The 27,841-nt window shown below is 39.7% G+C and overlaps 1 protein-coding gene across 1 annotated transcript; it reads left to right on the forward strand.

The window, feature by feature from the left end:
* Positions 1-1,764: 1,764 nt before the first annotated feature.
* LOC125230195 (kinase suppressor of Ras 2) lies at positions 1,765-26,422 on the forward strand. The gene is made up of 18 exons (XM_048135269.1): positions 1,765-2,027; positions 6,739-6,873; positions 8,870-9,008; positions 9,626-9,814; positions 10,101-10,236; positions 10,675-10,849; positions 11,873-12,066; positions 12,157-12,242; positions 12,689-12,822; positions 13,761-13,914; positions 15,000-15,098; positions 15,356-15,444; positions 18,486-18,662; positions 19,184-19,369; positions 22,137-22,270; positions 22,960-23,091; positions 23,756-23,885; positions 24,212-26,422. The coding sequence occupies exons 1-18, from the start codon at positions 1,875-1,877 to the stop codon at positions 24,362-24,364; spliced, it is 2,595 nt and encodes an 864-aa protein (XP_047991226.1). The 5' UTR covers positions 1,765-1,874; the 3' UTR covers positions 24,365-26,422.
* The last annotated feature ends 1,419 nt before the right edge of the window (positions 26,423-27,841 follow it).

Genomic DNA, 27,841 nt, shown 5'->3' on the forward strand with positions numbered 1-27,841 from the left:
ATTTTTATTAATTAGTATGGATCTCTCTTTGGGTGAAGGCCTCCCCCAGTTTTTTACAGCTTTCTCTATCTTTTCCTGTCCTAATTCATTGGATCACAGTTGCTATAAGGTTGATTATCTTACTATTTTTTTTTATGTATAATCAACCTTGAAGCCGAATGGATTTACCCAAGTTATAAATTAAACAACATAAATGCAGAGTTAGCTTGGTCAGACTCTAGCACTTATCTGTGAACTTTAACTTAAGCTGTTTACTTGAAAATAATAAAGAATGAAATATAATTGTTAAGCCTAAAAGCCATTTTACATAAAGATGGACATTGATTTATTTATTTCCATTACAATACACACAATGTAAATTACACATTTTTCATTCATAACATAACAATCCATTAATATAATAAACTCATATATTTGTTCAAGTGCTAAATAGACACCAAAACAGCTCTACTCAATGGGCCTGAGTATGGTTTTCTATATTTTGAACTAAAAACAATATGCCTAATTGAGACTTTATGCCTTTGATATTAAGTTTATGAATTATAAATTGAACAATGTGGAAGAATGCTCTCTATATGAATGGAAATATGGACTGTATTTTGTTTGTGAATATGATTTGGCAGATTGTTTTTTATTTGCAAACTGAATCAACATTGCATCTTGATGTACATGTGGAATCAAATGAGCTCGTGGAATTTATGGCTTTTTTATTATTTTCAAACTGGTTGTATTTTAGTGCAGCCTGTTTACTTGTTAATCTGGTTTTGGTTTCTTGTTTTTTTAGTTAATAAAGTTAAGGAAAATAATTAATTGTGTTGGATATTTGTTGTAAATATTTGTCAACTGCAATTGCATTTTTAGACCTAAAATATCTGGTCCATTTGGTATGTTAGGAATTTACTAGCTGTTGGTAAACTTTTTATTAAAAAAAAATTAAGTGGTTCAAATAAATCCAGTTGGAATCTTACATAACAAGCAGTAAACTTACCAGGACTTCATGATGCGTGCGGTTGCCCTTGTGCACCCACTGCACGTTCTGCGGCGCCAGAGTCAGCAACCCGCCGCACGGGATCGTCACGTTCGTCCCCTTGTCCACCGCCACCTCGCGCGCCGCCAGATCCTCGCTCGCCGCTCCACCAGACACTTCACAAAACACTCGGAAAATTAACAATACTATCATACTTTACGGTCAAGGCCTAACTCAATTTAAATATTTACCTTCTATTCCGAGACAGAACAGAGGAAACAGTATGCGCTCGAGATACATTCTACTGTGCCTACATCTATGTACCTAGTGAAAACAAAATTTCAGGCTCTACCTAGTGGAAAGTAAAAAATATTTTTTGTACTATCTAATTATTTACATCACACAGAATTTAATTAAACGACGGAAGGCGAAAAAATAGGAAACTAATCTCACAACAAACGTCTTCACTTCATTGATGAAAGTCATAGACTAAAAAAATAAATAATCTCTAAGCATAGACAATTTTTGTTTGACAGATTCATTTCTTTATTTCAGCGCCATCTAGTGCAAAATTACGGTATGTGCATTTTATCACTGCTTTTGTGTCACACACATTTTATTTCTTTCATTAATATTGTTTTACGAGATATTAATAAATCAATTTGGACTATTTTTAATTATATGCAAATAAAAATATTTTTTGATAACGGGTGACAACTGTCAAAATTGTAGTCCGTGGTTTGACAGCGCATAGACAAAAATATAGATTTTCTACGGATATGGCCGCGTATCGGCAATACAACACTGCAATGTTTTGTATAATCATTTTTTAAAATGTATAAAGTGTTTTTTTATTATAGTGACTAGTACTGACTAGCAGATTGTGTATAGTGCTGTGATATTTGTAATGGATATAGACGAGAGCGAAATAAGAGATGCAATCGAGATGGTAGAGACTCTCCAGTCCATGATCGACGTTGCAGCTGAAAGACTCGAGGGTCTGAGGACGCAATGCTCCACGAGCGCGGGGCTGACGCAGCAGGAGATCCGGACGTTGGAGGTAAGGCTCGGCGGCGGGAGTCCGCAGGGACCGGGCGCCTGCCCTTGAAAGTATTACGGGGACCCGGGATTCAAGGACGTCGTTGCTCTCAAGGCCTCCAACGTACAGTTCAATGCCGACGTAGAAAGCGGCCTTGTTGCGTATTCCCGGCCGCCTTGAGCGTAGCCCTGACCTGTTTATGCAACACAATACATCATATCTTATGCAAACATGGGAAATTTGAAAAACAATCACATACAATAACTTTTTATACATTCTATTGAATGCAGATTGCAGATTATTGTCTCAAAATAGTGAGACATGTTAGATAAGTGGGAAATGTGTGGCCTACCTCCAGTTGCTGATAAGATTATGAACATTACATCTCACAGGTGTGATAACTGATATCATTTTGTGGATTTACATGATTGCACATTTTTGGGAAATACCTGTAAATTGTTTGTTCTGATTGTGATAGTAAAACGGATGATATGAGGCTATATTATGAAATTTGTATTTCATACGCATTTTTTTTTTCTATTTCTAGTTCTTTTGACACTTGGAGAACCTTTACACCTCCAAATTTTTATTTTTTATTATGTCCCATTAATTATAATTGACTGTGGGGACCTTTTACATCTCCCAAGATCTTGTTTTCAATTAAGTCAATTTAAACTATGTAACATACAAGCACGGAATGTTGTGTCTTACATCTAGGTATACCGTATTCACTTATTATTGGAATATTTAATACAGCCCGGACAGCTTGAACATGTCATGCTCGCTAAAAAGTCTTTGCTTACGGTGACGTCGTTGATCGGGTCGCCACCTTCCCGAATGAAGGTTGAGGGAGGCGATGGCTGAGATGCGCGCCATATTCGTGAACGGGTGCTGTTTGTGAAGACCGGTCTGTTTCAGCTAATAGGGGCTATGCTATTCTATGTAACATTAATTTTGAATGAGATTACGTTGAGGCACTCTGTTCGGTCCTTGTTTGTTTATTTTTCTTTCTGACTCTTGGAGACCATATACATCTCCAAGGAAAAAAGTAGATTAAGTATACATATATTTTTTTTTTTTCTTTGCTTAAGACAACAAGAGTCTTTTACAACTCTAAAGTTATTTTAGTTATTCGGTTTTTTTCTTCATGTATAATTTTTTTAGATGTACTTTGACACTTAGAGACTCTATACATCTCTAACATCTCTTATTAATAATCATAATAGCTTTGTACTTTGTATAATTTCTTGTGTTAATATTTTTTTTTATGAATACTTTTGCTTATTAAATTGTATCTTGTTTTTTTTTTAATGCATGTTAAATATAAGATGTAATGTTTTGAAAAGAAGTGGCCCGCCGAGTTTCTTGCCGGTCCCATAGTGGATACCCTCCTCCAACTGAGGGGGGACTGAAATCTTCTCGAGGCTGAGGCGTAGGGTTAGAGCCGGCGTAGTTTTATTTGACGTTCATAAGCGCATTGTAATATGCCTACTTGGAAAATAAATATTTCATTTCATTTCATTAAATAAATGATTAATAAATTTTTATCTTAAATAGAAAAACATATAAAAAAAATTCTATTTAGTTTCTTTTTAATTTTTCACTGGGTAGTCATAATAAGAAATTGTATAATGCTATCTTTCACTTACTTAAACAATAATTTCATGTAAGGACCATTATGATAAGATTCAGACTGCATGCAATTTCTAACTTTGATCAAGTGTTCCTTATGAAGTAACACCTTTTGAATTATTTTATTCATTTATTATTGTACAGAAAGATTTTCTTTTCTTTTAATTTAGTTTTTATTGTTGATTTTATTCTGTAGACCCCTTCTGGGTAAAAGCCTCCTCCAGCTGTTTCCATTTTATTTTATCTTTTGCCATGCTTTGCCATTCCTTGCCTGCAGTAGCCACAATGTCATCCTGCCACCTGGATAGTGGATGTCCTCTCTTTCTTGATCCCTGTGGTCCTTTCCACTTTGTAACCTTTCCTGTCCACCTGTCATCGTTTACCCTTGCCACACACCAATACACCTTTTGAATTACAGACTGACAAATAGTTGGCTCTTACTTGAAAGAATTAGCTATGTACTTATTATTTGTGTGAACAGTAATTTCACTGTACACAATAATAAATGTTTAAATTGACCTGTTATCCTCAGGGTAAATGTATGTTTAACATGCAATTTCCAATATATTAATTATTTACTAACTTTACAGTGTATGGTTTGCTAATTCTATGTGCCTGTTATACATTTTTGCTATACATTTGTAAAACTTATTATTAACTAAGTTCAAATCCATATTGTGTACCAAAATAATAACCAGTTTTTTTCCCGACCACAGTAATATACTTGTTGCATTCAATGCTAATGCACCTCAATTTGAAATTCACTCCAGTTACATCACAAACAATGTATAACAGAGTTATCCAATTTCCTGTCCTTGTGTGCAATCATTTTGAATATTTTATCTTCAATATGAAACAGCCTTCTATTCTAGCCTATTTATGCTAACCCTGCCTTAGAAGCACGAGGCCTGCCAGCCTAGTCGAAATGTCAATAATTGCACTATAGCCCAAAAGCCAGAAAAAAAGCCCAAAAGCCAGTGAGACAAAAAGGGTCAGTTTACTATTAAAAACGATTGCTCTGTGATTATGATTCCGTTGACCATTTTGCATGCAACAATAATTGATAATTTATCTTGAAGTAGTGAAGAATTGAATGGCATGTAGATGATAAAGAATAAAGAAAAGGATTTAAAATATAATTACAGACAGCTATAAAAAGAAATATGTCCTATCAAAACTTAAAAACAGAAAGCAAAGAGAATGTGCAAATAATATTATAGCTTTCTCTGAGATGCATTGAAGCAGGGAGAAATGGAAGTCTTGTTCTGCTTGAGAGAGTTGAGAGTGTATGTGTTTCTGCTTTCTACCATTTTTAATTACTAAGATTTCAGCTGTGCCTAATGCCCCTAATGGTTACTTAAAAATATTAATGATATTTTTTTAATATTAAATTTAAGAATACTATGTTTATTCCTCTGTATTATTTTTTGTTGCTTGCATTGTGTCCTTAAAAGTAGGTACCTAATTATAGTTCTTTTGTGTTTGTAATTTTGCACCGCCTACAACTTCTCTGCTTTGCATAAAGGTTTACTGGTAGAGAATGCCTTATGGCATTAAGTTCGCCTATTGTACATTGTGTTTCTTTGTTCAATAAAGATTAAATAAATACTTCTATTATCAATATTTAGATGGCTGGCAGTCCTCAATTGTGCGTTTCTCCAGAAACCTCCTGCCTTGCACAGCTAAACTGTGTAATGAATTTCCGGACCGATATGACCTTCAAACCTTCAAGAAAAGAAGAGAGAAAAGAGTGAGAGTACACCCATCTTAAAGGCCGGCAACGCACCTCCAACACTTCTGGTGTTTCAAGTGACCATGGGCAGCAGTGATCGCTTACCATCAGGCGACCTGTCTGCTTGTTTGCCTCCTATCCCATTAAAAAAAAGTTCAAAAACTAGACTGTAACTATTTGTTAATCAAATAATCATACTAATTATAATTTCATAAGACAATCTGTTATAAGAGTACAGTCTGAGAAAAAAAATGTGTGGGGAAATATGGGAGCCAAAACACCACTGTGTGTACCACTAACATGTGGTCATGATTATCTACTATTATGTGGTGAGGTTTCACCTGAAGAAGCCCAGCAGCTAAACAGCACTGCATGTTGTAGTAACTGAATTGTCAAATATAAATTACATTATTGTCACTACCAGTGAGTTCCTGTAATTGGCTTCCTGTGTCTACTGTGTTTTATATACTTATGTCATAGCTGTTGGATCTCCAAATAAATAAATAATAAAAATAATAATAAATTAAAATAGGACCCCATCGCCCATTGGTTTTACCAGTGCAATCAGTCAACGCAGGGCAGCTTGTGGCGAGCTGTTGGGGAACAGCGACCCCACGTACCCGAGTGCTCCTGGGGAGTTCTGTTACCCGTAAGGCGGGTGGGTGGGACAGTACTCTCTACCTCTGGCTTGCCTTGGCTGGCTGTCCAGAGTGGAGTCGTTAGGGCTACATGCCCCAGGAGTGGAAGTGAAAATTTGCATAAGACGCGAGTTGGTACAGTGGCTTAACAGCCACTGGGCAGAAAGCGGTGTACACCTCTCGACACCCTTGAGTTCTCACACCGGTGTTGCCCTTGAGCCATCTTGGATGTCGCTTTTTGTGGGGGCCCATCTTGTGGGGACGAGTCACGTCTGCCGGAAATAAAATTGGATACCGTTTTATTAGGCAGGCGTCCGGTTTTTTATCCATAGCCCAGTATTTAGTCCATCACTTTCATCAAAATCTGGTCTATTTATTGGTTCATTTTAGATTCCATTAACTCTCAAATAGTCCTTACACCCTGGCGGGTGTTGCCGCTGCGTGTGTCCCATGATACGGGCAAGGGCAACATCCGCTCGGTGTACCCCTTACATTTCATTAAAGTGTCGAAAGGGCCTCTACGTGTTGGATTCGGCCCCGCGCACGCCTCCCAAAGGTCCGGAATACCATTGTTCCGTGATGGGAAAGACATACAAGTAATTAAAATAAAATGTATAATTGTACAGCCACGCACACTTTGTAGTGTGAAATTGTCTTATAGTAACATACACATTTTACATCTCTTTTGATTTAATGATATCTTCTTAAATTTATTATTTGTTGTCTTCAGGGCAAGCTGCTGAAGCATTTCGCGAAACAGCTGAAGATCAAGGAGCGCTTCGAAGAAATCCTTCCCCAGTTGAATGACATCCCCTGTTTGCGGCAATGGCTACGAGTGGTTGGTCTCAGTGAACAAGCCATACAGGTTAATATAACAATTATGTAGACAGGAGTAACCAGCTTTGGTGTTTGTAAATACTTACTACTAAAAAATTAAAATTTTGAAAGAACCCCCGATGACATAGTAGACCAATTTTCATGAAACATGGCTAAGAACACTCCCGACTATCTCAGCTTTCAGACAAAAAAAAACTAAATCTAAATCGGTTCATCCGTTTGGGAGCTACGATGCCACAGACAGACACACACACAGACAGACAGACAGACAGACAGACACGTCAAACTTATAACATCCCGTTTTTTGCGTCAGGGGTTAAAAAAAAAAAAAGACAGCTGGGTCATTCCATTGTGACGGGTGGGATATTTATACTCTTTTTTGCCTACATTTTGCTTTATTTCTGCCAAACGGCAACAATTAGCGTATTAAATATGACATTATCAATTACTTGAATAATCAATGCGTACTGTACCATCAAAAAAAATATGAAAATGTTATTATTATTATGAGAAATTGATGGTATAAGAAGTGTGACGGGTGGGACTTCAAAGTGCCTCTCCTCTCCGACTTGACTTACACAATTCGCAATTGGTAAGAAACTACGAAACTTTTGTTAAACAACCATTTTTTATTTAATTCCTGATATTATATAGATTAGGTTAGGTATTAGTATAATTTACGCAAATAACTCGTAAAACAAAAATAATTTTGCTTCTCAATGCTTGTGACGGGTGGGACAGCGCTTTGTGACGGGTGGGACGAGTAACATTTGAGTATACAAATATATGAAAAATATAAAGACAGTTCGTTTGTATTTACTTTAAATCAGCTCTTTTATTAATTATTTAATGTTACAAGTAATAATTTCAGTAGTTTTCTTAGAGCATTAAACCAAAAAAAATATTTTTTCAACTTGAATTTTTAAAGGTTCAGAAAATTGTCAAACCTTGTCAAACAGTCTATTACCACATACTTTTATCAGTGGGTCAGAAATAATGTCAAAAATTTTACCAGTTTTAATGAAAAAGACTTCTTCCTGACTCATAGGCCTCATTGCATTCATTGTGTTCTAAAAAGTAATACCACAACCGAATTAAGCAATATTAGACATAAAATTTGCTTTAATATAACCCAGTTAGGTTTAACTAAACTTAAAAGAAGGATTTTATACTCATTAACTCAAGTTTTATCAGATAACCCATTTTGCTCACCCGTCACTGTGACGGGTGGGACCTACTTTGAAAAGCGTTATAAGTATACTTTTATTCACAAGAGCAACGCGTTTTTTAGCTAAAATAACCAACCTCAACCTAATTGTTACTTTCACAAAGTAAGACATCAAGAGTTTAGATACTTTTAGGGTAAACAAGAAAAAACTTTGTTTTATTGTGACGGGCGGGACGTGAGTTACGCATTGTGTAGACGCCCAATAAATCCTAACCATGAAACTTAATTTAAATTTACTTGCCACTGGTTTAAACAGCTTTAAATATATTTTCTTTTACACATATCACTTTCTCCATAATGTTTATTAAAAGCGCGAAATAGCGCTGCCAACTTAGGGTATATATATGCCACCTTAGACAACTGGTGCTAGGGGTACGTTTGGACACATATAAAATGCAAAAAAATGTCATAAAAAGGAAAAACTCATTGATTCATAAAATTAGGCATAATGTTCTATTCTCTAGATGTAGATTTAAATGTAAATTAAGTTATTTAATTTTTATGCCTGTGGTGTCGGTTTCGCTGGAATGACCCAGCTGCAGAAATTTTAGTCCAAAATTCTCAATAATCAATTAAAAGTCTCATACAAACCTAAAATTTTAAACCTTAAAAAGATTCCAATAAGATTCCACTTCACACCGTTTTTGCGTCACATATTTCAACTCTATCCGCAATTTCAACTCTAGTACTTTCAGTGAAAATTGCTGTGATAGACAACGTACGTGACATAATCCTACGATTACGTTTTTCCTTTCAAGAAACAGAACCTCAAAATCGTGGTCATTATTGTTTACAGCAAATATGCCTCCGAGTATCGACCCTGGATTCGCTCCGAGACCGTTCGGATTCCGAGCTACGCGGCTGGCTAGTTTCCGTGCGGGAGGAAGAATGGAAACGGTTGTGTCGAGCTATGAACCGACTAAGAGCTTATACCGGTAGGTTTTCGCCAAAATAAACGGTACAATAGAAGAATACTGTTCAGTAAATGTCTTAATTTAAGTAAACTGTATTACACACGACAACAGAAATAATACTTTTTTTTTAATACTACGTCGGTGGCAAACAAGCGTACGGTCCACCTGATGGAAAGCGGTCACCGTAACCTATGGACGCCTGCAACTCAAACAGTGTCACATGCGCGTTGCCACCCTATTAGACACTTGTACATTCCCTTTTGCTGTGTTACGTACGCAGCAATAAGGAGTGCACAAGTTCTAAGGAGGGTTTGGCTTGCCGACGACTCAAAGGACAATAGACGGAACAAGTTAGTTCCGTAAGTCCTCCCGTCATCAGCACACCGCACCCTCGTTGAGCTCTGGCAGCCTTACTCATCGACAGGAACACAACACTATGAGTAGGGTCTAGTGCTATTTGGCTGCGGTCTTCTGTAAGGCGGAGGTGCTTCCCCAGTTGGGCTCTGCTCTAGATTCGAGCGAGACGATATCCGTTGTGCTGTACCATACCACACAAAGCGGAATATCATTCGCTATGCCCTACCTCCTATTATACTTTAGAATTGAAAAGGTTTCTTAAAACACCATTATTTTTACAGACGCCTTAAATCGTGGCGAGGCGGAAGCGGAAATCCAACTGTATTGGGATTCCTGGGACCGGAACCGGCAAGAATGGGAGCGGACAAGATTAGAATGGGAACGAAGTCAACAGTGGCGAGGGTCACCTAGAGCTCGCATGAGACAACGAGGTTCCGTGCCTAGCGATCCTGACAACACGCCGCGTAAAGGTGAGTAACTGCACTAAGGGCCAGTTGCATCAACCACAGTTAAGTCCTGTGATGTGAGGGGTCACATCTAGCGTCTACACGCTCGCGAGACGCTAAATGTGGGGGGCCCTAAACCGTCTGTCACTGTTCAAGCGTTCGCCAAGAAGGAAGTTGTTTGAAAGGTCCTCAAAAATATATGGCAATAGAGAGTATAGAGATATGTTCAAGCATCACTTTTGATCTTGTAATTTTTGGTATTAGAATATTCTTATCATGGCAACACCCTAATAACAATTGTTTCTTTCAGTTGGAAAATCACCTAGGACACCTCTAAATAAACGGAAGGAGAACTCCCACCTACCGGCTCCTACGAACCTCACCAAGTCGCGATCGCACGAGAGCCAACTGGCCGTGAGACCTGATGAGGCGGGACCGGACGTCAAGTAAGAAGGAATACTAATATAAAGAAGAATGAAGTAATATTTCAGTAGGAAAGTTATTTAGTATACTTCTAAACAAACGGAAGGAGAACTCTCATCTATTACGAAAATCTGCTGCATTTTGCAAGTGGGTTCTGTCGGTCGATGAAACTTAACCATCATAATAAAGAGGTAGCCATTTCTTTAACAAATATATACTTTGGATAGTTAAGAATTGATAATTTCATTTAATGTCTCGAGACGCCTGATCTGCAAGAGTGATGTCATGTTAGGTTTTTTTTTTATGTTAGATCGGACGATCGCTACAAGGCGGGCGTGATATTTTATTCTAACGACATTGGATATTTTCGACAAGTTGAGTGGTTACGTCCATCTGCGACAACGACCGTTTCTTTGAATTGTTTACTGGAACATCTTAATCAATATTATCATCGTTTGCAGCGACACCCCCGGCGCGGAAGCGGCGCCCTCCACCACTGAAGCCCCCTCCCCCCCGCCCGCCTCCCCCCGCGTGCCGCCCTCGCCCGCGCCGCGCCCCGCCTCCCCCGCGCCCGAGCCGCCGCACGAGCGCGTCGCGGACTACCCGCCCACACCTGCAAGAGACCCCAGCATCAGCGTGAGTACTAGCGCCTAGGTTTCTCTAGCAAAACGCAAGGTGCTATCCGGAGACACTCTCAGCGTGGTGTTACCCTCCGTAGAAGCTGCCGCATCCCCGTTAGTGCCCAGCCACGTCATCGGTCTAAGCACGACAGCGGTGAGCGAGCGGCGGCCATACATTGTAGCGAGACACAGCGCTAGGACTTTTCATTCTCACGTACGGCTGCCGCTCACCGCTGTCGCGCTTGAACCGTGACGGCTGTACGGCCCGCGCCCGCGCCGGCCGAGCCGCCGCCGCCCGAGCGACCCCGCGGGTCCGAATACTCCTATCTGGCGACACGGCTTCCCCTTCGTCAGCCCCTTGTTTCGGTCTAAAAACTCGCGCTCGCCATAAGACCTTTTGTTCTCGCAGGGTTAGCACATTGAAGGGGGACTCAGATTGCCCGGTTTTAGGTATTCCAGCTGGTACGTCTATTTATTCCCCCTGTAACGAAATATGCCTTTCGTCGACGTAGGCGGGCACCCCCTACTGGCGATGCCGGCTGCACGGACCGTGTCTCGCCGCAAGTCACCGCTAATTCGTGCTCTACGATGCTCTTAATGGTGAATGATATTTTGGACGGGGCTCCTAATTTTGATATTCTTACGAACAGATGAGCATTTATACGTAACGAATGCCTGAGGTTTTGTGTGAGATTGGATGGCCTAGGCCTAGGCGTTCATCTGCTATTTAGTATATTTAGTGTGTTATATTATGTTTAATTTTGCTGTTTAATATTTAATTTTGTGTTACTTGTGTGTTTATTTAAAATTCACGGTGCTATAGTTTTGCATACTGTCATACTGTGTAATTTTCTTTGTGTAAATAAATGATTGCCGCGAGATAGATCACCCGTTTCGCGCCAATCATATGCTAACCTTACTGGATAGAAATAGAATCGGTCGGCATATTTATTTTTATCAATATTCTCCATCTCCTCAACTTTACCTCAACAAAATACTCTGTACAGTCAATATTAAACTTTATGTTCTTTCCCCACAGGGCTCTCTCCCGTACAGCGTGATCGGCGCCACCCCCCGCTCCCCGCGCACACCCGTCGGCCGCTGCATGGCACACGACATCGCGCACAGATTCGCTAAGACCTTCAATATGATTGCAACTTGTGACTACTGCGACAAACAGATGTTGTTTGGGTCCGGCTTGAAATGTAAGGAGTGCAAATTTAAATGTCACAGGTAAGTGCCAAGTCTCACAAGATCAAAATCTTTCTTTTCTTATCGTTATCGAATGAGCCTTGGTCTAATTTGTGAATTGTATTGTTGCAGAGATTGCGAGCCTAAAGTACCTCCATCGTGCGGCCTGCCCGTCGAGCTTGTCCACGCTTTTAGAGACAAAGTTAGCTTCAAAGAGAGTAAGTTCTTTTAAATTTCCTACGTTAATATATGACGGGCATATTTTATATTCTTTACTGAGACATTTAATAAATAATTTATGAGGCACACTGAAAGTTTAGGAATATAGAATAAGAGGATAGATGTCGCCACTGCAACTGTTGTAGATACGAAGTACAGCATGTGTTGCCGCTTGGCCAAGCCAGAAAAAACTCTTCAAATAAATGTTTGATTTGACAATGAGCAGCAATAGCAGTGGCCCGTTTCTCTGAAGGTACAAGCCTTGTATTACAAGCGTGTTTCCATGACAACCCATACGATTTGACAGTTCGCGCACCTGTAATACAAGGCTTGTACCTTTCGAGAAACGGGCCCCAGGCGGTATAGTAGCGCTATCTGACGATAAAATGACAGTATGCTTCTTCATTATGTCCCCTTATATTCATTACAATTTTTTGGTCATCAGCTCCGTTCGGGCCTACACCCCTACTACACCTCCTAGCGGCGGGCTCGGCCGGGTCGCCAGGCGCATCTCGCGGCTCATTACTCGGAACCATACAGCGCACGCACCGACACAAGGAGAGGAGGCAGAAACACCCGGTAACTAACACTAGCTTCCTTTAAAGTGAATCAAACCGGTGCTACGGTTGTCACTACAAGCGCTAACAGTGCTACGTTGATTCTACTACACCTCCTAGAGCCGGGCTGGGCCGGGTCGCCAGGAGCGTCACGCGGTTCTCTACTCGGCACCATACAGCGCACGCACCGACACAAGGAGAGGAGGCAGAAACACCCGGTAACTAACACTAGCTTCCTTTAAACTGAATCAAACCGGTGCTACGGTCGTCGCTACAAGCGCTACCAGTGCTACATTGATTCTACTACACCTGGCGGCGGGCTCGGCCGGCTCGCCAGGCGCATCGCGAGGCTCTTTACTCGGCACCTTACAGCGAACGCACCGACACAAGGAGAGGAGGCAAAAACGTCCGGTAACTAACTCTAGCTTCCTTTAAACTGAGTCAAACAGGTGTTACGGTTGTCACTACAAGCGCTACCAGTGCTACGTTGATTCTACTACACCTAGCGCCGGGCTGGGCCGGGTCGCCAGGAGCGTCACGCGGTTCCCTACTCGGCGCCTACACCCCAACTAATAACTAACAGTAACAATTTGTATAGATATATAATATAGATTAAGGTACTCAGGACACAGGGTCGTGATTTTCTGTAATTGTTAATTTATATAATATACTTTCCATTTTTTTAATCAAAAACATTAACGCTATTTCGGACAGAATAGCACAAACTGAACAAATGTAGAATTAGGTACTATCTAAAAAATAAAAATAAATTTTCTTAACATCACAAAAAGAGACGTAATGATGAGAGAGAGATGTCGTAGAGTGATATTTTTAGGAATCGAGCTGAGAGCGCGAAAGAGAAAAGACTCAACCAGAATTGTATGTTACTTCCTTCTGGAAGTACAACGTTTTTTGAAAACCGCCCGTTAATTACGGTTAGTTAAATTCGTTTTGTTGCAGGGCGACGACCTGTCGAACTCGTCGTCGTGCAACAGCTCCACGCCGTCGTCACCAGCGCTGGTGGCGCCCGCCACGCCGCACCACGCGCACCCGCCGCACCACCCGCACGCGCCGCAGCCCGCGCCGCCGCACAAGCCGCAGTTCCACTTCCCCGGTACATATTGCCATAACATTTATACTATCTTGTCTCATCTCTACAGGATAGTAGCGAATGGCGGAATATTGTGTCGGAGGCCAAGATCCACTTCGGGTTGCTGAGCTATCACAATTGAATTGATTGAATTGAATTGTCTCATCTCATGAAATAAAACTATGGAAACGGATTAAATCGCGTATAATGTATTTACAATTCATCCCGACGTTTCGAACACTTTACAGCGTTCGTGGTCAACGGGTCGTTTCCATAGTTTTATTTCATGAGTAACTATCGCGGTAACCGAAGACAATATTTTGTCTCATCTCGTTCAATTTGTCAAGCTGGTATTTCTCTTAAAAGTACCTTATGTAATGCTTGTCATATATACTTTTATTCATACGGTTGTCCACAATATAAGGTCAATACGAATAAGTGTGTCATAAGGAGAAGTGTGTCTGGCCTCCACATTTGGTCTGTTTAAACAATAATCAGTGTTAAGAGTTCAATACGTTTACTACTAATCGTGACTAGCAAGTAGCAAAAGTATGAACTTGCAAAACCACCAGTGACAATGAGTAAAACGGCCAAATGTGAAGGCCAAACACACTTCTCCCTATGACACACTTATCCGTATTCTGGTTGAGCAAGTAAGTAGTTAATACAAATATTCTCCCAGTCTCAAGAAAATAAAATGTTATATATAATGAATTTTTCCCCTCACTAGCTCGAAAACACGTGTTTTGTCCTTTAATACCAGCGGTTAATAACGCATTTTATACACTAGTGGATAAAGTAATTTGACCTTGAATAAAGTCATTTTTTCTGCTTTAAAATTGATAAAAGTGAGTGAACCTAGTGATAACGATGATTTACCACCTGTGGAACTACTGGAAGCAGTGATAAACGCGTTTTTTTGCGTTGTAGTTTCCTCGCTATAGTGAGGGGAAAAGTTTTGTGTTACACTCGGGTGCAAATGTATGTTACTTCTCGTGTGTTAAAAAATTCGCAAGTTCAAGATTCTATTCTCGAACCTTTCAATTCCACACTCAGCGTTAAAATACAACTTTGCACCCTTGTATAACAAATAACTATTATTTATGCAGAAGTGAAGCCTCCTGTGTCAAGTCCTAACCACGTGACGCCGGCGCCTACGCCTGCTCGAATCGTCGACTTCAGTTCCGAAGTGGAAGAAATTGAACCTGGTAAGAGTTGCCGTCCTGGCCCCTTCTTCCCCACAGCATTGTTGTATTCCCCATAACAACCATCTAAGGTTGACCTCTGCCTATGACAACCCTTTGATAATTTGTTAATCTAATTTGTATTGTATTGTAAAACAAAAAAAAATGTAAACACATTTCATTTTATTCCTTCTTTTGACCTCAGAAATGCTTAGTTATAATGTTTCGGGATCCTCGGCTTAGTCATATTACACCGTGTAAGTATTTCTTTTGTTTTGCAGAAGAAATGGCGGAAACGAACGACGCGCTGCAAGACTCGCTCGACGCCAATAACCAGAACCAGCCGGGCCCGTGGCCGAGACAAAATAGCGTAAGCACATACGTCTTTCAATAAGGTACAGCGGGGCAAATCTCGACTGGACGACAATTGTAACTAATCCATTTTTCCATTATGACACTATGATGTTTGAGTTCTACATGTATCCACTGAACACGCCTACCATATATAACCGGTGGACACTCTATTTAATAATGCAAACATTGTAAAACATGGTATTTTGTACAGTTGTCAATCCAAATTTGGTCTAATTAAGAGTTAGTTATTTTGATGATCATCAAGTAAACCTTTTAACCTTCATTTAGGACATAGGGCTCTCATAAAAAGCTTGAATTTTTCATGATAGTGTCTTGTATGTACCGTATACTATCAGTAATCAAAAGGAAAACTAAAACATCTTTTTTTTACATTATTTGGTGCGCTATGAACGCCAGGAACTTCAAACTAGTACATATATTTTTGAAGTCTCGTTTTTCCTGATGTTTAAATTGCATGTCTACTTGTAAACAAGTAGTGGGCAGCGGCAGCGGTGTCTGTTATCTCCGGACAATAGGTACTTAGCGTGGTCACCCGATAACTGTATGATTCAGCGCCGACGCGACTCATTGAGAACTTACGATAAACATGTGTTCACATTGTGGAAATGTAGTAAATCTTTTTCGTGCGTTTTAATAAAATTTACAAGAAAAAAGAGACATCACACACATCATTTCAGATCATTTCCGGCAAATACAACTAAAAACCCCCTCTTCGTCTCCAAAACGTACTTGGATCTGTGTGCTCTTTTAGAAGCCAATGGACACACAAAACACATGTAACATTTTACTTTTACTCTCACTTAATATCTTACATCAGTCAACCAAACCAATGTTTTGTATTAATCATTTTTAGTTACAAAAATAATAAAATTCTAGTTTATAAATCATCCAGAAAAATTGCTCCCTCGCAAATTTTACGCATGTCAGAAAAATAGAATAAAAACTCAAAAAATGCTGGGTCGAGTATGACCGAGCCCTTATAATTAGCGAGCCAGTAAGTTTAACTGGCGCGCGACCGTCAGTCAGTGTCAAGTCGACAATCAACGTCGTACAGTAATGAACTAATTCGCGCAACGTCGGTGTATCTAAAATATGAAAGTTTTCTGAGCGATGAGATTGAGCCTTTTTAAATTAGTGACGCGTTTGACAGTCACTCTCAAGTTGACAATTTGACGTCGTAACGATATTGCTTGCCGGCGGTATTTCGGCGAATAATGTTTTTAATACATTTATGTGTTTATTTTTGGCAACAAGTTTTATAATATAAAGTCATGTGACTGAGCCCTTATAATTAGTGAAGCGTGCAAGTTTAACTGTTGCGCGACCGTCAGTCAGTGTCAACGTCGTACAGTAATGAACGACTTCGCGTATCGTCGGCGGTATTTCGAGGAAGTGCGTTTGTCTTTATTATTAATACACCCTGTTTTTATTGGATTCCGTTAACTTTAAGGGACGGTTGGAAGAGATCAAATACAATTAATTTCTCTAAGAAACTAGCGTCTTAACTCTTACGGTTATCGAGTTATTAAAAAAATAAAAATAATTACTGAACACGTGTGTGGCAGCCTTTACCACTTCCTAATGTTATTTGTTTTGACATGTGTCGTCAATCACTTGACACTTACTTGAATATTATTCTTAAGGGTTTTTCCACACTAATTAATTCATTTATTATGTATGAAAACGATGAAAAACATTTTTTGCCAATTTAACTTAAGTTCACTTTAAAGTGATATACAGGATGGTTCCTGATAACGAACCTAGAGATGGGTAACTACCCAGGTAAATACCCGACGGTGGGTATTTACCGGGTAAATACCCGATATTTACCTACCCGCGGGTAAATACGCGGGTATTTTCATTTTTCTTCCAAATTCGACGTTTTTAAATGATGTTTGGGCTAAAATAGATTAATTTAAGTCAGTATTTGTAATTGTACACATAATGTTTATTCAAATTGAGAACGAATAGGTTGCTATGAGATAAAATGTGATTTTAGTGTATCACTCCAACTATAAAAATCGTGTAAAATATCATTCTCTGACATACCGAAATAATTTCAAATGCTTTTAGTATAAATTATAAGTCTGATAAATTAAAACTATAAATAAAAATATGTGAATAAAAATATTTTAAAAATCTCTTTTTGAAGCTCATAACTCATACATAGTGTGTTTTATGACAAAAATGCATATAAACTTTTTTGTAGGGAATTGTGTCTACTTTAGTTCGTACATACAATACTTTTCGATATTAATGATAGTTTCCATGAAATATGAAAAAAATACATTTTAACCCCCCCCCCAACCCCACCGTAACCCCCTCCAACCAGTACTAGGAAGTTGTTCTTTATCGTATAAATACGACTATTTAATACAATCTTAAAAGCACACATAATACATTTTTTTTTTAATTATTTTTAAAATTATACATTAAAACTTCTGTAAACTTAATTGTATATTTGACTGAACAGTTTCGTTTTAAATTGTGTATAATAATTACAATCACTAACTTAGTATTTATCTCCATTTTAACACAAATCAGCATATCCAACATGAAATGAATCTACCCGTCGATTTGGGTAGATACGGGTAAATACCGGGTAGATAGGTATTTACCGGGTAAATACCTGGGTGGGTAGATTGGGTATTTACCCACGACCCATCTCTAAACGAACCTAACGACATGACATGTCGAATTTAACGGAAAACAAAAAAAACACGGGGTATACCATACACTAAAACAGCATAAAATATTTCTTTGTCAAGTAGAAACATCGTGCAAACTAAGCTTTTAAGCTTAGAAATAAACTAAATGACTTTTAACTCAGGTTGCCGTTTCAGTGTAAAACGGTAGATGTCGCTATAATATGGATACTTATAGGCTCCTATAGTAGAAATATTCCCCGTGTTACTTGGCGTCTTGATAGCTCAGATGCAGGGGCACTGGGCATTGATCCAGTGGTCGTGGGTGTGAGTCCCAACTCCCAAGATAGTGAATTTGACCCTTTCATTAATATTCTTCATCTCTTTCCAGTTATCACTAAAAGAATGGGACATTCCCTACGATGAACTGATACTACTGGACGTCATTGGCAAGGGACGTTTCGGTACTGTCTACCGGGGGTGTTGGCACGGCGCGGTTGCGGTTAAACTGTTGCACGTTCAAGCCCTCTCCGACCATGCCATACCTCTAGACACCTTCAAGCATGAGGTAAGCCTTGATTTCATTGATGTAGAGGCTCTGTGATCTTGGGAACTCAGTTTAGAGCTTATTCAACATAGTATAGCCATGTAGGTTACTAAAGCTTTAAAATTGTATCGACAAATAAACTAATTTAAAGATCTTTATTTGTGTTAAAGGAGGAAAAAGTATTTAAGTTGCATGCCCATGCATATAAAAAGGAAAACATCGTGAGGGAACCGGACTAATTCCAATAAGGCCTAGTTAGGCCTTCGGGTTGGAAGGTCAGATGGCAGTCGCTTTCGTAAAACTAGTGCCTACGCCAAATCATGGGATTAGTTGTCAAAGCGGACCCCAGGCTGCCATGAGCTGTGACAAATGCCGGGATAATGCAAGGAGGATGATGATGCCCGTGTATATAAATAATAGCTAAAAATTGAGAAATTTCAAAGCCGTTTCCATTGCTGTCTTAGCAACCTCATTATTTTAAAAATATATTTGCTTGTTAAGGACCCTCAAAGTGGCTTTGAATAACTTCAGCTTCCTTCCAGGTGGCAACATTCCGTAAAACCCGCCACGAGAACCTCGTCCTCTTCATGGGAGCGTGTATGAAGCCGCCGCGACTCGCCATCGTGACGTCACTCTGCGGCGGCATGACGCTACACATGCACATCCACCTGAGGAAGGACAAGTTTAACCCTAACAAGAGCCTTAGTATAGCACAGCAGATAACACAGGTAGATGACTGGTAGCATACATTGCAGTTATATGGTTTTCTTAGTCTGACTCGCCATAGTGACGTCACTCTGCGGCGGCATGACGCTACACAGGCACATCCACCTGAGAAAGGACAAGTTTAACCCTAACAAGAGCCTTAGTATAGCGCAGCAGATAACTCAGGTAAATGACTTGTAACATACATTGCAGTTATATGGTTTTCTTAGTCTGACTCGCCATCGTGACGTCACTCTGCGGCGGCATGACACTACACATGCACATCCACCTGAGGAAGGACAAGTTTAACCCTAACAAAAGCCTTAGTATAGCGCAGCAGATAACACAGGTAGATGACTTGTAACATACATTGCAGTTATATGGTTTTCTTAGTCTGACTCGCCATCGTGACGTCACTCTGCGGCGGCATGACACTACACATGCACATCCACCTGAGGAAGGACAAGTTCAACCCTAACAAGAGCCTTAGTATAGCGCAGCAGATAACACAGGTAGATGACTTGTAACATACATTGCAGTTATATGGTTTTCTTAGTCTGACTCGCCATAGTGACGTCACTCTGCGGCGGCATGACGCTACACAGGCACATCCACCTCAGAAAGGCCTTAGTATAGCGCAGCTAACACAGGTATATGGTTTTGTTAGTGTCACTTGTAGCATATATAATAGACATGTGTAAGTAATGCGAGTAATATCACAAATGTGATATCACTTGAACACGTAATATGGCATTACGTATCACTCCGAGAAATCCACCATCATCTCTAGCATTACGTATCACCCGAACGCAAATGTCGGGAACTACTAAAACAGTGCGCGTGTGTTTACTGCCCCATGTGAAAACTGTAATGGTGTAACAACTGAGATGTTTGAAAGCATCACTTATTACACGTATTACTTTCTTATTTCTTATCCCGCTCTCGCGCTCACGCGCGCCGCACTAAGCGCTCGGTCGCTCTCGTTCTAACCATCAAAATATCATACGATGCTTTCGGCTATTTCCGGAAGAGTTCGGAACACGCCACTCAGCCGAACGCGGTCGCGTTTACGTAGTTGCAAATTTCGCTTGCGAATATGATTTTATAACAGTCCAAAAGATTTAAAACTGTAATGCGTCCTCATAGAGCTTATTTTATTATTATCATTTCTTATAATCATTTTGTGGATGCGGGTAAACAGAGTAATTTTGTCTGTGAAATTGGGCGCGCCGAAAACAAAACATTATTATTATTGTTGTGAAATGTTTAGTTGACTTTCGCGGCTAATAATGTATCTAGATGTACATTACGTACATGTGTGGTAGTGGTATCGTATGATCCAGTAAGTATAAGTATTAAGTAACCATTTGCAAATGTTATAAAATATACATAATTCACGTAGCGGTGACAAAAAGCAACATGTAATGGAACTACGCGCTGATATGAGATGCGTAGTCTTGTAGATATCTGTGATGACTGTGATGGTGCCATCTCGCGCGCTGTTCAAGGTCGGGTAACGTTTCGAGTGATGTGTGATGTGACATCACAGTGAGATGTTACTTTCTCGGAAAAGTGATGTGATATGGCATTACATTTTGAAGCACTGTTTCGCGCATGTCTAATATATAATTCAGTTATATAGTTTTCTTTGACTCGCCATAGTGACGTCACGGCATGGCGCTATACATGCATATCCAAAAGGACAATTTAAATTCAATCAAGAGTATAGAGCACAGATTTAGTGCGAAAAGGGTTCCTTCGTATTTTTCCGCAAACGTTCATATTTGTCATGCTTCTTCCGTCAATGTCAGTACATCTTGTACTGAGACTGACTGAAATAGCATGACACGTTCGTACGTTTCCGTAACAATACGAAGGAAACCCTTTTCGCACTACATTTGTAAGAGTATAAGCACAGCAGATATCGCAGGTATTTTATTTTATTTATTTTATTTTTATTTATTGTCACTTAGCAACTATCCTTACAGGTAACCCTAATACAATAGTGCCTATTCATAGTTATTTACATAATTATATCAGCAAAACCTTACGATTACATCAAATTATAACATATAACATTTAAACACACTTTTACAAATTCGGACATTGGACAACTAAACAAGTCAGTCTGATCAGCCACTAAATTCAGTGTACGGACGGTGCGACTGATATGGTGTTAGTCTCTTGTATCAGATCAGATAACGCAGGTATATGGTTTTGATAGTCTGAGGTCGCGGGTTCGAACCCCTGCTCGTAACCAACTTGTTTGCGAAATGTCATTTGATATTTATCAGGCGCTTTTCGGGGAAGGAAAACATCGTGAGGAAACCGGACTAATCCCAATAAGGCCTAATTACCCTTCGGTTTGGAAGGTCAGATGGCAGTCGCTTTTGTAGTCTTGGGATTAGTTGTCAAAGCGGACCCCAGACTCCCATAATCCGTGACAAGTGCCGGTATAACGCTGGGAGGATGATGATGATGAGTCTGACTTGAAGCAGATAACGCAGGTGTCGCAGGTATATGGTTTTGATCAAACAAAACAGAGATCGCCAAACTGAGCGCCATCTGTACTGAAAAATGTCGTACGATACGCATGCGAAAGAGATATTCGTAACTCATGTCGATTTAAAACACTCCCTAGTCCCTTCGGTTTAAATTTCTTCGTTTCGAACTTTCTTTTTTCCGCACTTGTATCGTAATGTACTCATTTTGAGTTAAATAGTATATTAATCAGGTTTCAATGTATTTTGTATGTGTAAGTCTCTAAATTCTGGCATGGTTATTTGACAGGGAATGGGATATCTACACGCGCGCGGCATTCTACACAAGGATCTTCGAACGAAGAACATCTTCGTAGAGAATGGTCGGGCCATCATCACCGACTTTGGGCTGTTCAGTGTCACCAAACTGTGCTTCGGGAACAAGTTAGTACCTATTCATAATTAACTAGAGAGATAGCGTATGTCTACGTTATAAATCGATTTGCTACGTGTATGCTCGGATGTTCTTTATAGGAATGAGGAGGCACACTGACATTTTATCCCGCCAGGCGGCGCCAGTGCAAGTGATTAGGCATGTCACTGTCATTCATATGTGTGAGAGAGAGAAAAAACATATCATCTTCTCGCTCTCACGTATGAAATTCTTTATCTGTGTATGGACTAATAGGGTGGCGCCATCTGTCATAACCTTTGAGTGTGCCTCCTCATTCTCAACCGATTTTCGGGAAAGTGATAAGAACTAAGTACCTAATTAAGTATTTTTCATTTTCTGAGCTACCAACTTATTTTTAACCCCCAACGCAAAAACGACGGGGTGTTATAAGTTTGACGTGTCTGTCTGTCTGTCTGTCTGTCTGTGTGTGTGTCTGTCTGTGGCATCGTAGCTCCCGAACGGATGAACCGATTTAGATTTAGTTATTTTTGTCTGAAAGCTGAGTTAGTCGGGAGTGTTCTTAGCCATGTTTCATGAAAATCAGTCTACTATGTCGCAGTCGGGGGTTTTTTCAAAAATTGTAATTTTGTGGTTATTATAATTTGTGTTATTCATTCAGATTCCAGAACGGGATTAAGTGAAAAACCGATAGCTAATAGTTTTTTTTTGTTTTGTCTAGTGCCCGCGGCGACAGTTTGGGTATACCACCTGGCTGGCTGTGTTACCTCGCGCCTGAATTGATGCGAGCTCTGCGACCTCACACGTCACTTCATTTGCCGTTCAGTAAGCAGACTGACGTGTATGCGTTTGGGTGAGTCACTTTACTCATCTTCTATTCTTCAACTTGTTTGCAAGTCTGTCTATTCGGCTCGCGACAAGAGCCCTATTCTATACAATCCGAAGGCCTGGCTATGTAGCTTTTGGCTCTTAACAGGTCAGAGCTAAGGCATAAGAGCAATATTAGTAAACGTTGCAGATTAATTTAGTATGAAAATAACTTCGATGTGATTTTCAAAGAAATTGTCACTTATTTTAGGTAATTTCTGAAAAAAAAATTAAGATTAAATTAAGCTTAGTCTCGTTTACACTTTTTCAAAACCTTATAATAAAAATGTAGTCTGAGAAGATTGTAGTACAGGATATATGTATTATAAATTTACCAGTTGAGTATTCATAATTGTCCAAATTTTACAAATAAGATCGACTAATTCAGCGCTATACGTGGGTTTTCCTAAACGTGCATCAGAAAAAATCATAATTAATTTAGTGAGTTAGTTTACAAAAATCCAGTCTGATAAGAATCAAGATAATAAGATGCTCTAATTGAAACTTGAATTAAATATCTATTAGATAACGGAAAGTGTAGTATTTCACCGACTAAAACTATAAATTTTATATTATTTTTACGCTTTTCTTGAAAAGAGGGTTTTGAGGCTATTAAAGTAGCAGTAAATGAACTGTGTCTTTGTTCGCAGGACCGTATGGTACGAGTTACTCTGCCTCGAGTTCCCTTTCAAAGGACAACCAGCGGAAGCAATCATCTGGCAAGTTGGCAAGGGCGTTAAGCAGGCGCTCGGCAACATGTCATCTACTAAAGACGTCAAGGTTAGTGTATTAAGGGACCTGCCACATCTAAGAGACGCATGTCCTGAGGCGCGGAACGGACGTTCGCGCCACGCCACCTGAATGTAATTCAAAAAACGTCTCCTCAGTACATTTTGTATAGGAACGACGTAAGACGCGCCCTCAGGCGGCGCGGCGCGTGTGCGTTTCTTATGAATAATTATGACGTTGTTTAGTCACTTTGGAGTCATGCCCTTAGCTTACAACCCTCACTTCTAGGCATCATCGCTGGGCCGTGAGTTCAAGTCTCACCCAAGACCGAAATTTTCCACTTTTAAATTTATTCTAAGCCTAATGTTTTTTCCCAGGACATGCTAATGAGCTGCTGGGCGTACCAACCATCCGAGCGGCCCGACTTCGCATCCCTCCTCGCGTCGTTCGAGAAGCTCCCTCGCAAGCGCCTCGCGCGCTCGCCCTCACACCCCGTCAACATGTCGCGCTCCGCCGAGGCCATCTTCTGAGACTGACGCGCTCGCACGCGCGCGGCCCGCGAGTGCGAGCGCAACGCCAACGCCAACGCCAGCGCCAGCTGTCTCAACACCATCTGCCGGGTTTCCACGTGAAACGGTGCGAGCACGGTCGAAAAGTGAAATACGAAGTGACTCGAGTGCAAACTTTAGAACAACAAGTATATAATCCTCTTTTGAATTCAAGTAGTCTGAAATAAATGCGTTTTTCAACGTCTTTCATCAATTTCAAAGCATGCAACGCCAACGCTCGCTGACTCAACACCATCTGCCGGGTTTCCACGTGAAACGGTGCAAGAATGGATAAAAGTGAAATATAAAGTGACATGAGTGCAAACTTTGTAACAAAAAATAGTGCGTGGTGTCCCTCGGAAGAAGTGAAACTTCGTAAAGTGGAAATGAAAATAGGACGGGGTATTTCAAGATTCGAGTTGGCAACACTGAGCGTTAAACGTTTAACGCTGTCAGTTGGAAGTCGCATTACAAGTTTCACTTCAACGAGAAAAGTATGACTAGAGATAAGTATAATCCTCCTATGAATTCAAGTAGTCTGAAAGAAATGCTTTTTTCAACAAGTTTTTCGTCAATTTTGAAATTATCCATTGATTTTCATGCTTAGAAGCATGAAAAAACTAAAAACTTTCTTTGATGCATAAAATAGAAACCAAATAATCACAAAGCCTTTATATTATTTATAAAACTATGCAGACGAAATAGTGATGTTTTGTTTAGACATGTTTTTCCTTAGATGTAGCGTTAAAATTTACTTGAATTTGTAACTATACCGAGTTATAGTTTCAGTTAATTCAATGTATACCTGATACCTAATCCAGTGATTCATCAGAATAATGAAAATTTCTTGAGCAAAATATCCTCGGAGGAATGCTAAAATAAGGAAGGCAAAATATAGAGGTAGATAAAGCAACCTAACGTTCCCGTGGGTGGATTTTTGAAAGGCAGTAAAAAGCTCCCTAACATAAATTACTATGGGTCGGTTGCACCGAATCGTCTGTTACCGAATTTAGCGTTCGCAATTTTTATTGTATGGGAATTTCCATAGACATACATACCAGTGGCGTAGCGTCGATGCAATTCGATTCCTATTTCTATTCCCAAGGGGTTCCCTGAAATTATTCAGTATCTGTAGAAGTCCATACAAAACAGATCCCAAAAACCCCTCTGGCTTTACCAACAAAAATTTTCACGCGTCGCCACTGATACACAAATTTCTGCTGCGTGACTTTGTGTGTTAACTGTGGTTGATGTAACTGGTCCTAAGTTACGAAAAACATGTTGGTGTTTGAGGTAACAAAACGACTTATTAACTGCAATAAAAAAGTTTCTGACAGGTTGTACCCACTAAGGTCAACACTATGTATAATAGTATAAGAATAATTTTAGTCTACGTTGAAAAATGTAAATTTACTCAATCAATGAGGTACCATATGCAGTCCTATCTTTTGCAATTTGACAAAAGTCTTCTAATGTAAATAAATATATCTTAATCATCTTGTAACATTTTTGGATAATTGTCACCTCATTGGTTGATAAAGTCTTGATCTCGTAACTAGAGCGGGGAAATTATATTTTCTTATCAAACTGGACGTAGATTTGTTGAATATGTAAATATTGTACAGTGTTACTAGGTGTGTGGATGATATGCTGAGCTTTTACTTATACATTACCTAAATTATGTACCTAAGATGCGAAGAATCATTCTGAGAAGTAAACTTGTAAATAAAAAGGTACAGTCAACCAATTGGAACCCTAGGTCACTGTAGAACTATTTCATAGTGACGTTATGAGTCAGGTTGTAAGAAATCTTTTACTGCTTGTCATTTTGACATGGTTGTAGAGTGGCCTAGGTTGTAGAGATGAGCTATTGCCGGTAGAAATGAACAGAAGATAGTCGCCCCGTATAAATTGTGGACGACCGATCTGGCGCTGTCGGTAGTGACCCTGACTGCTACGCCGCGGTCCCGGGTTCGAATCCCGGTAAGGGCATTTATGTGTGTGATGAGCACAGATATTTGTTCCTGAGTCATGGATGTTTTCTATGTTAAGTATTTGAATATTATATATATCGTTGTCTGAGTACCCACAGCACAAGCCTTCTTGAGCTTACCGTGGGCCTCAGTCAATCTGTGTAAGAATGTCCTATAATATTTATTTATTTAAATAAGAGACGCGATGATAGCGCGAGCGATAGTTCGTCGCCGAGCGATGAGCGACTATCTTTTGTTCGTTTCTATCGCCGATAGTTCGTCGCCAACTCTCTTCTGGTGGGACCAGTGCCTAAATGATCAAACTAATTTAATTAATTCCTATCTTAAAAACATGTAATGATATGTCAGTTAAGTTGATAGAATCTTCGATATAAAAGGAATTGTATAAGTGAAAGCCAAGTGTTAAAGATGTATAAATAATGTTGACTTGTCATTTAAAGTATACAGAATCTGTCGACCGAGAGTGTCCTTACCTAAAAAGGTGTATATTTCCAAACAAACATAAATGTAAAAAAAATCAGTTCTATAAGCTATTAATATATATAAGTGTCAAGCTAAAAAAGTTTCTAGTTGAGTTGTTATTTGTTTAACTTTTTGACAAGCAGAGAAGTCTGCGATCGATGCCACTATACTTAGTATAAATTTAAAAGTGGAATTACTGCCTTGGATGAGATTCGGTCAGCAGAGTGCTGGAGTATCTACCCATTGACCGTGAGTTTAAGTCTCACCCGCGCTTTCCACTTTTAAATTCATTCTAAGCCTAAAATTACTTTGATTTAAAAAAATGTGTATTATACAGATTTTTGGATCAGTCAAGGATGTTATAAATGTCTGAACACGCCTTTATTGTGAAGGCGATAAGGCGTGCTGAGATATTTTTGCGCACCTCGGCCGCTAAGATATATCCGATGGCGACTGTGCCATATGCTTACGCCTCCAGATCTTTTTGAGGAATGTCCATTTGACAGTTTGAGGAAATATATGCTTTATGTAGTTAGTTCTTAAGTATTATATTCCTACTTTGATGGTTTTCACGGTTGGTAAAATATTGGCTATGTATCAAAGCATATGTAAATACTTTTCAAAGTTATTTAATAGTTTCTTAACTATCTGGTTATTTCAAAATCTTTTTAAACTGTAGGTGGAAAGCAGTGTGCGTAGTCGAATGCACAAAAACTCACGATATCTCTTTCGTAGCTATCTATCGCTCTTGCGCATTGCCGCGACAGAGACAGACTACATTCTGCGGCGTTTCGCGTCACAGAAATGCCATTCGGCTATGCCCCCAGGGCTTGGCAATATAAATGTAAGGCCTAACTTGAGTGCACGTTGATATTGAGCGTGCAGCGGGGAGGGGCGTGCGGAGTGCATGCCAAACAATTGAAGCTCATACAAGTGTGCTGCATAGCGGGCACAAGGGCGGGCCCGCCCCCCGCCTTGCTGCACGCCGAACCGACCGAGCGTC

This window comes from Leguminivora glycinivorella, chromosome 10, assembly GCF_023078275.1.
Source record: "Leguminivora glycinivorella isolate SPB_JAAS2020 chromosome 10, LegGlyc_1.1, whole genome shotgun sequence".
NCBI classification, from domain to species: domain Eukaryota; kingdom Metazoa; phylum Arthropoda; class Insecta; order Lepidoptera; family Tortricidae; genus Leguminivora; species Leguminivora glycinivorella.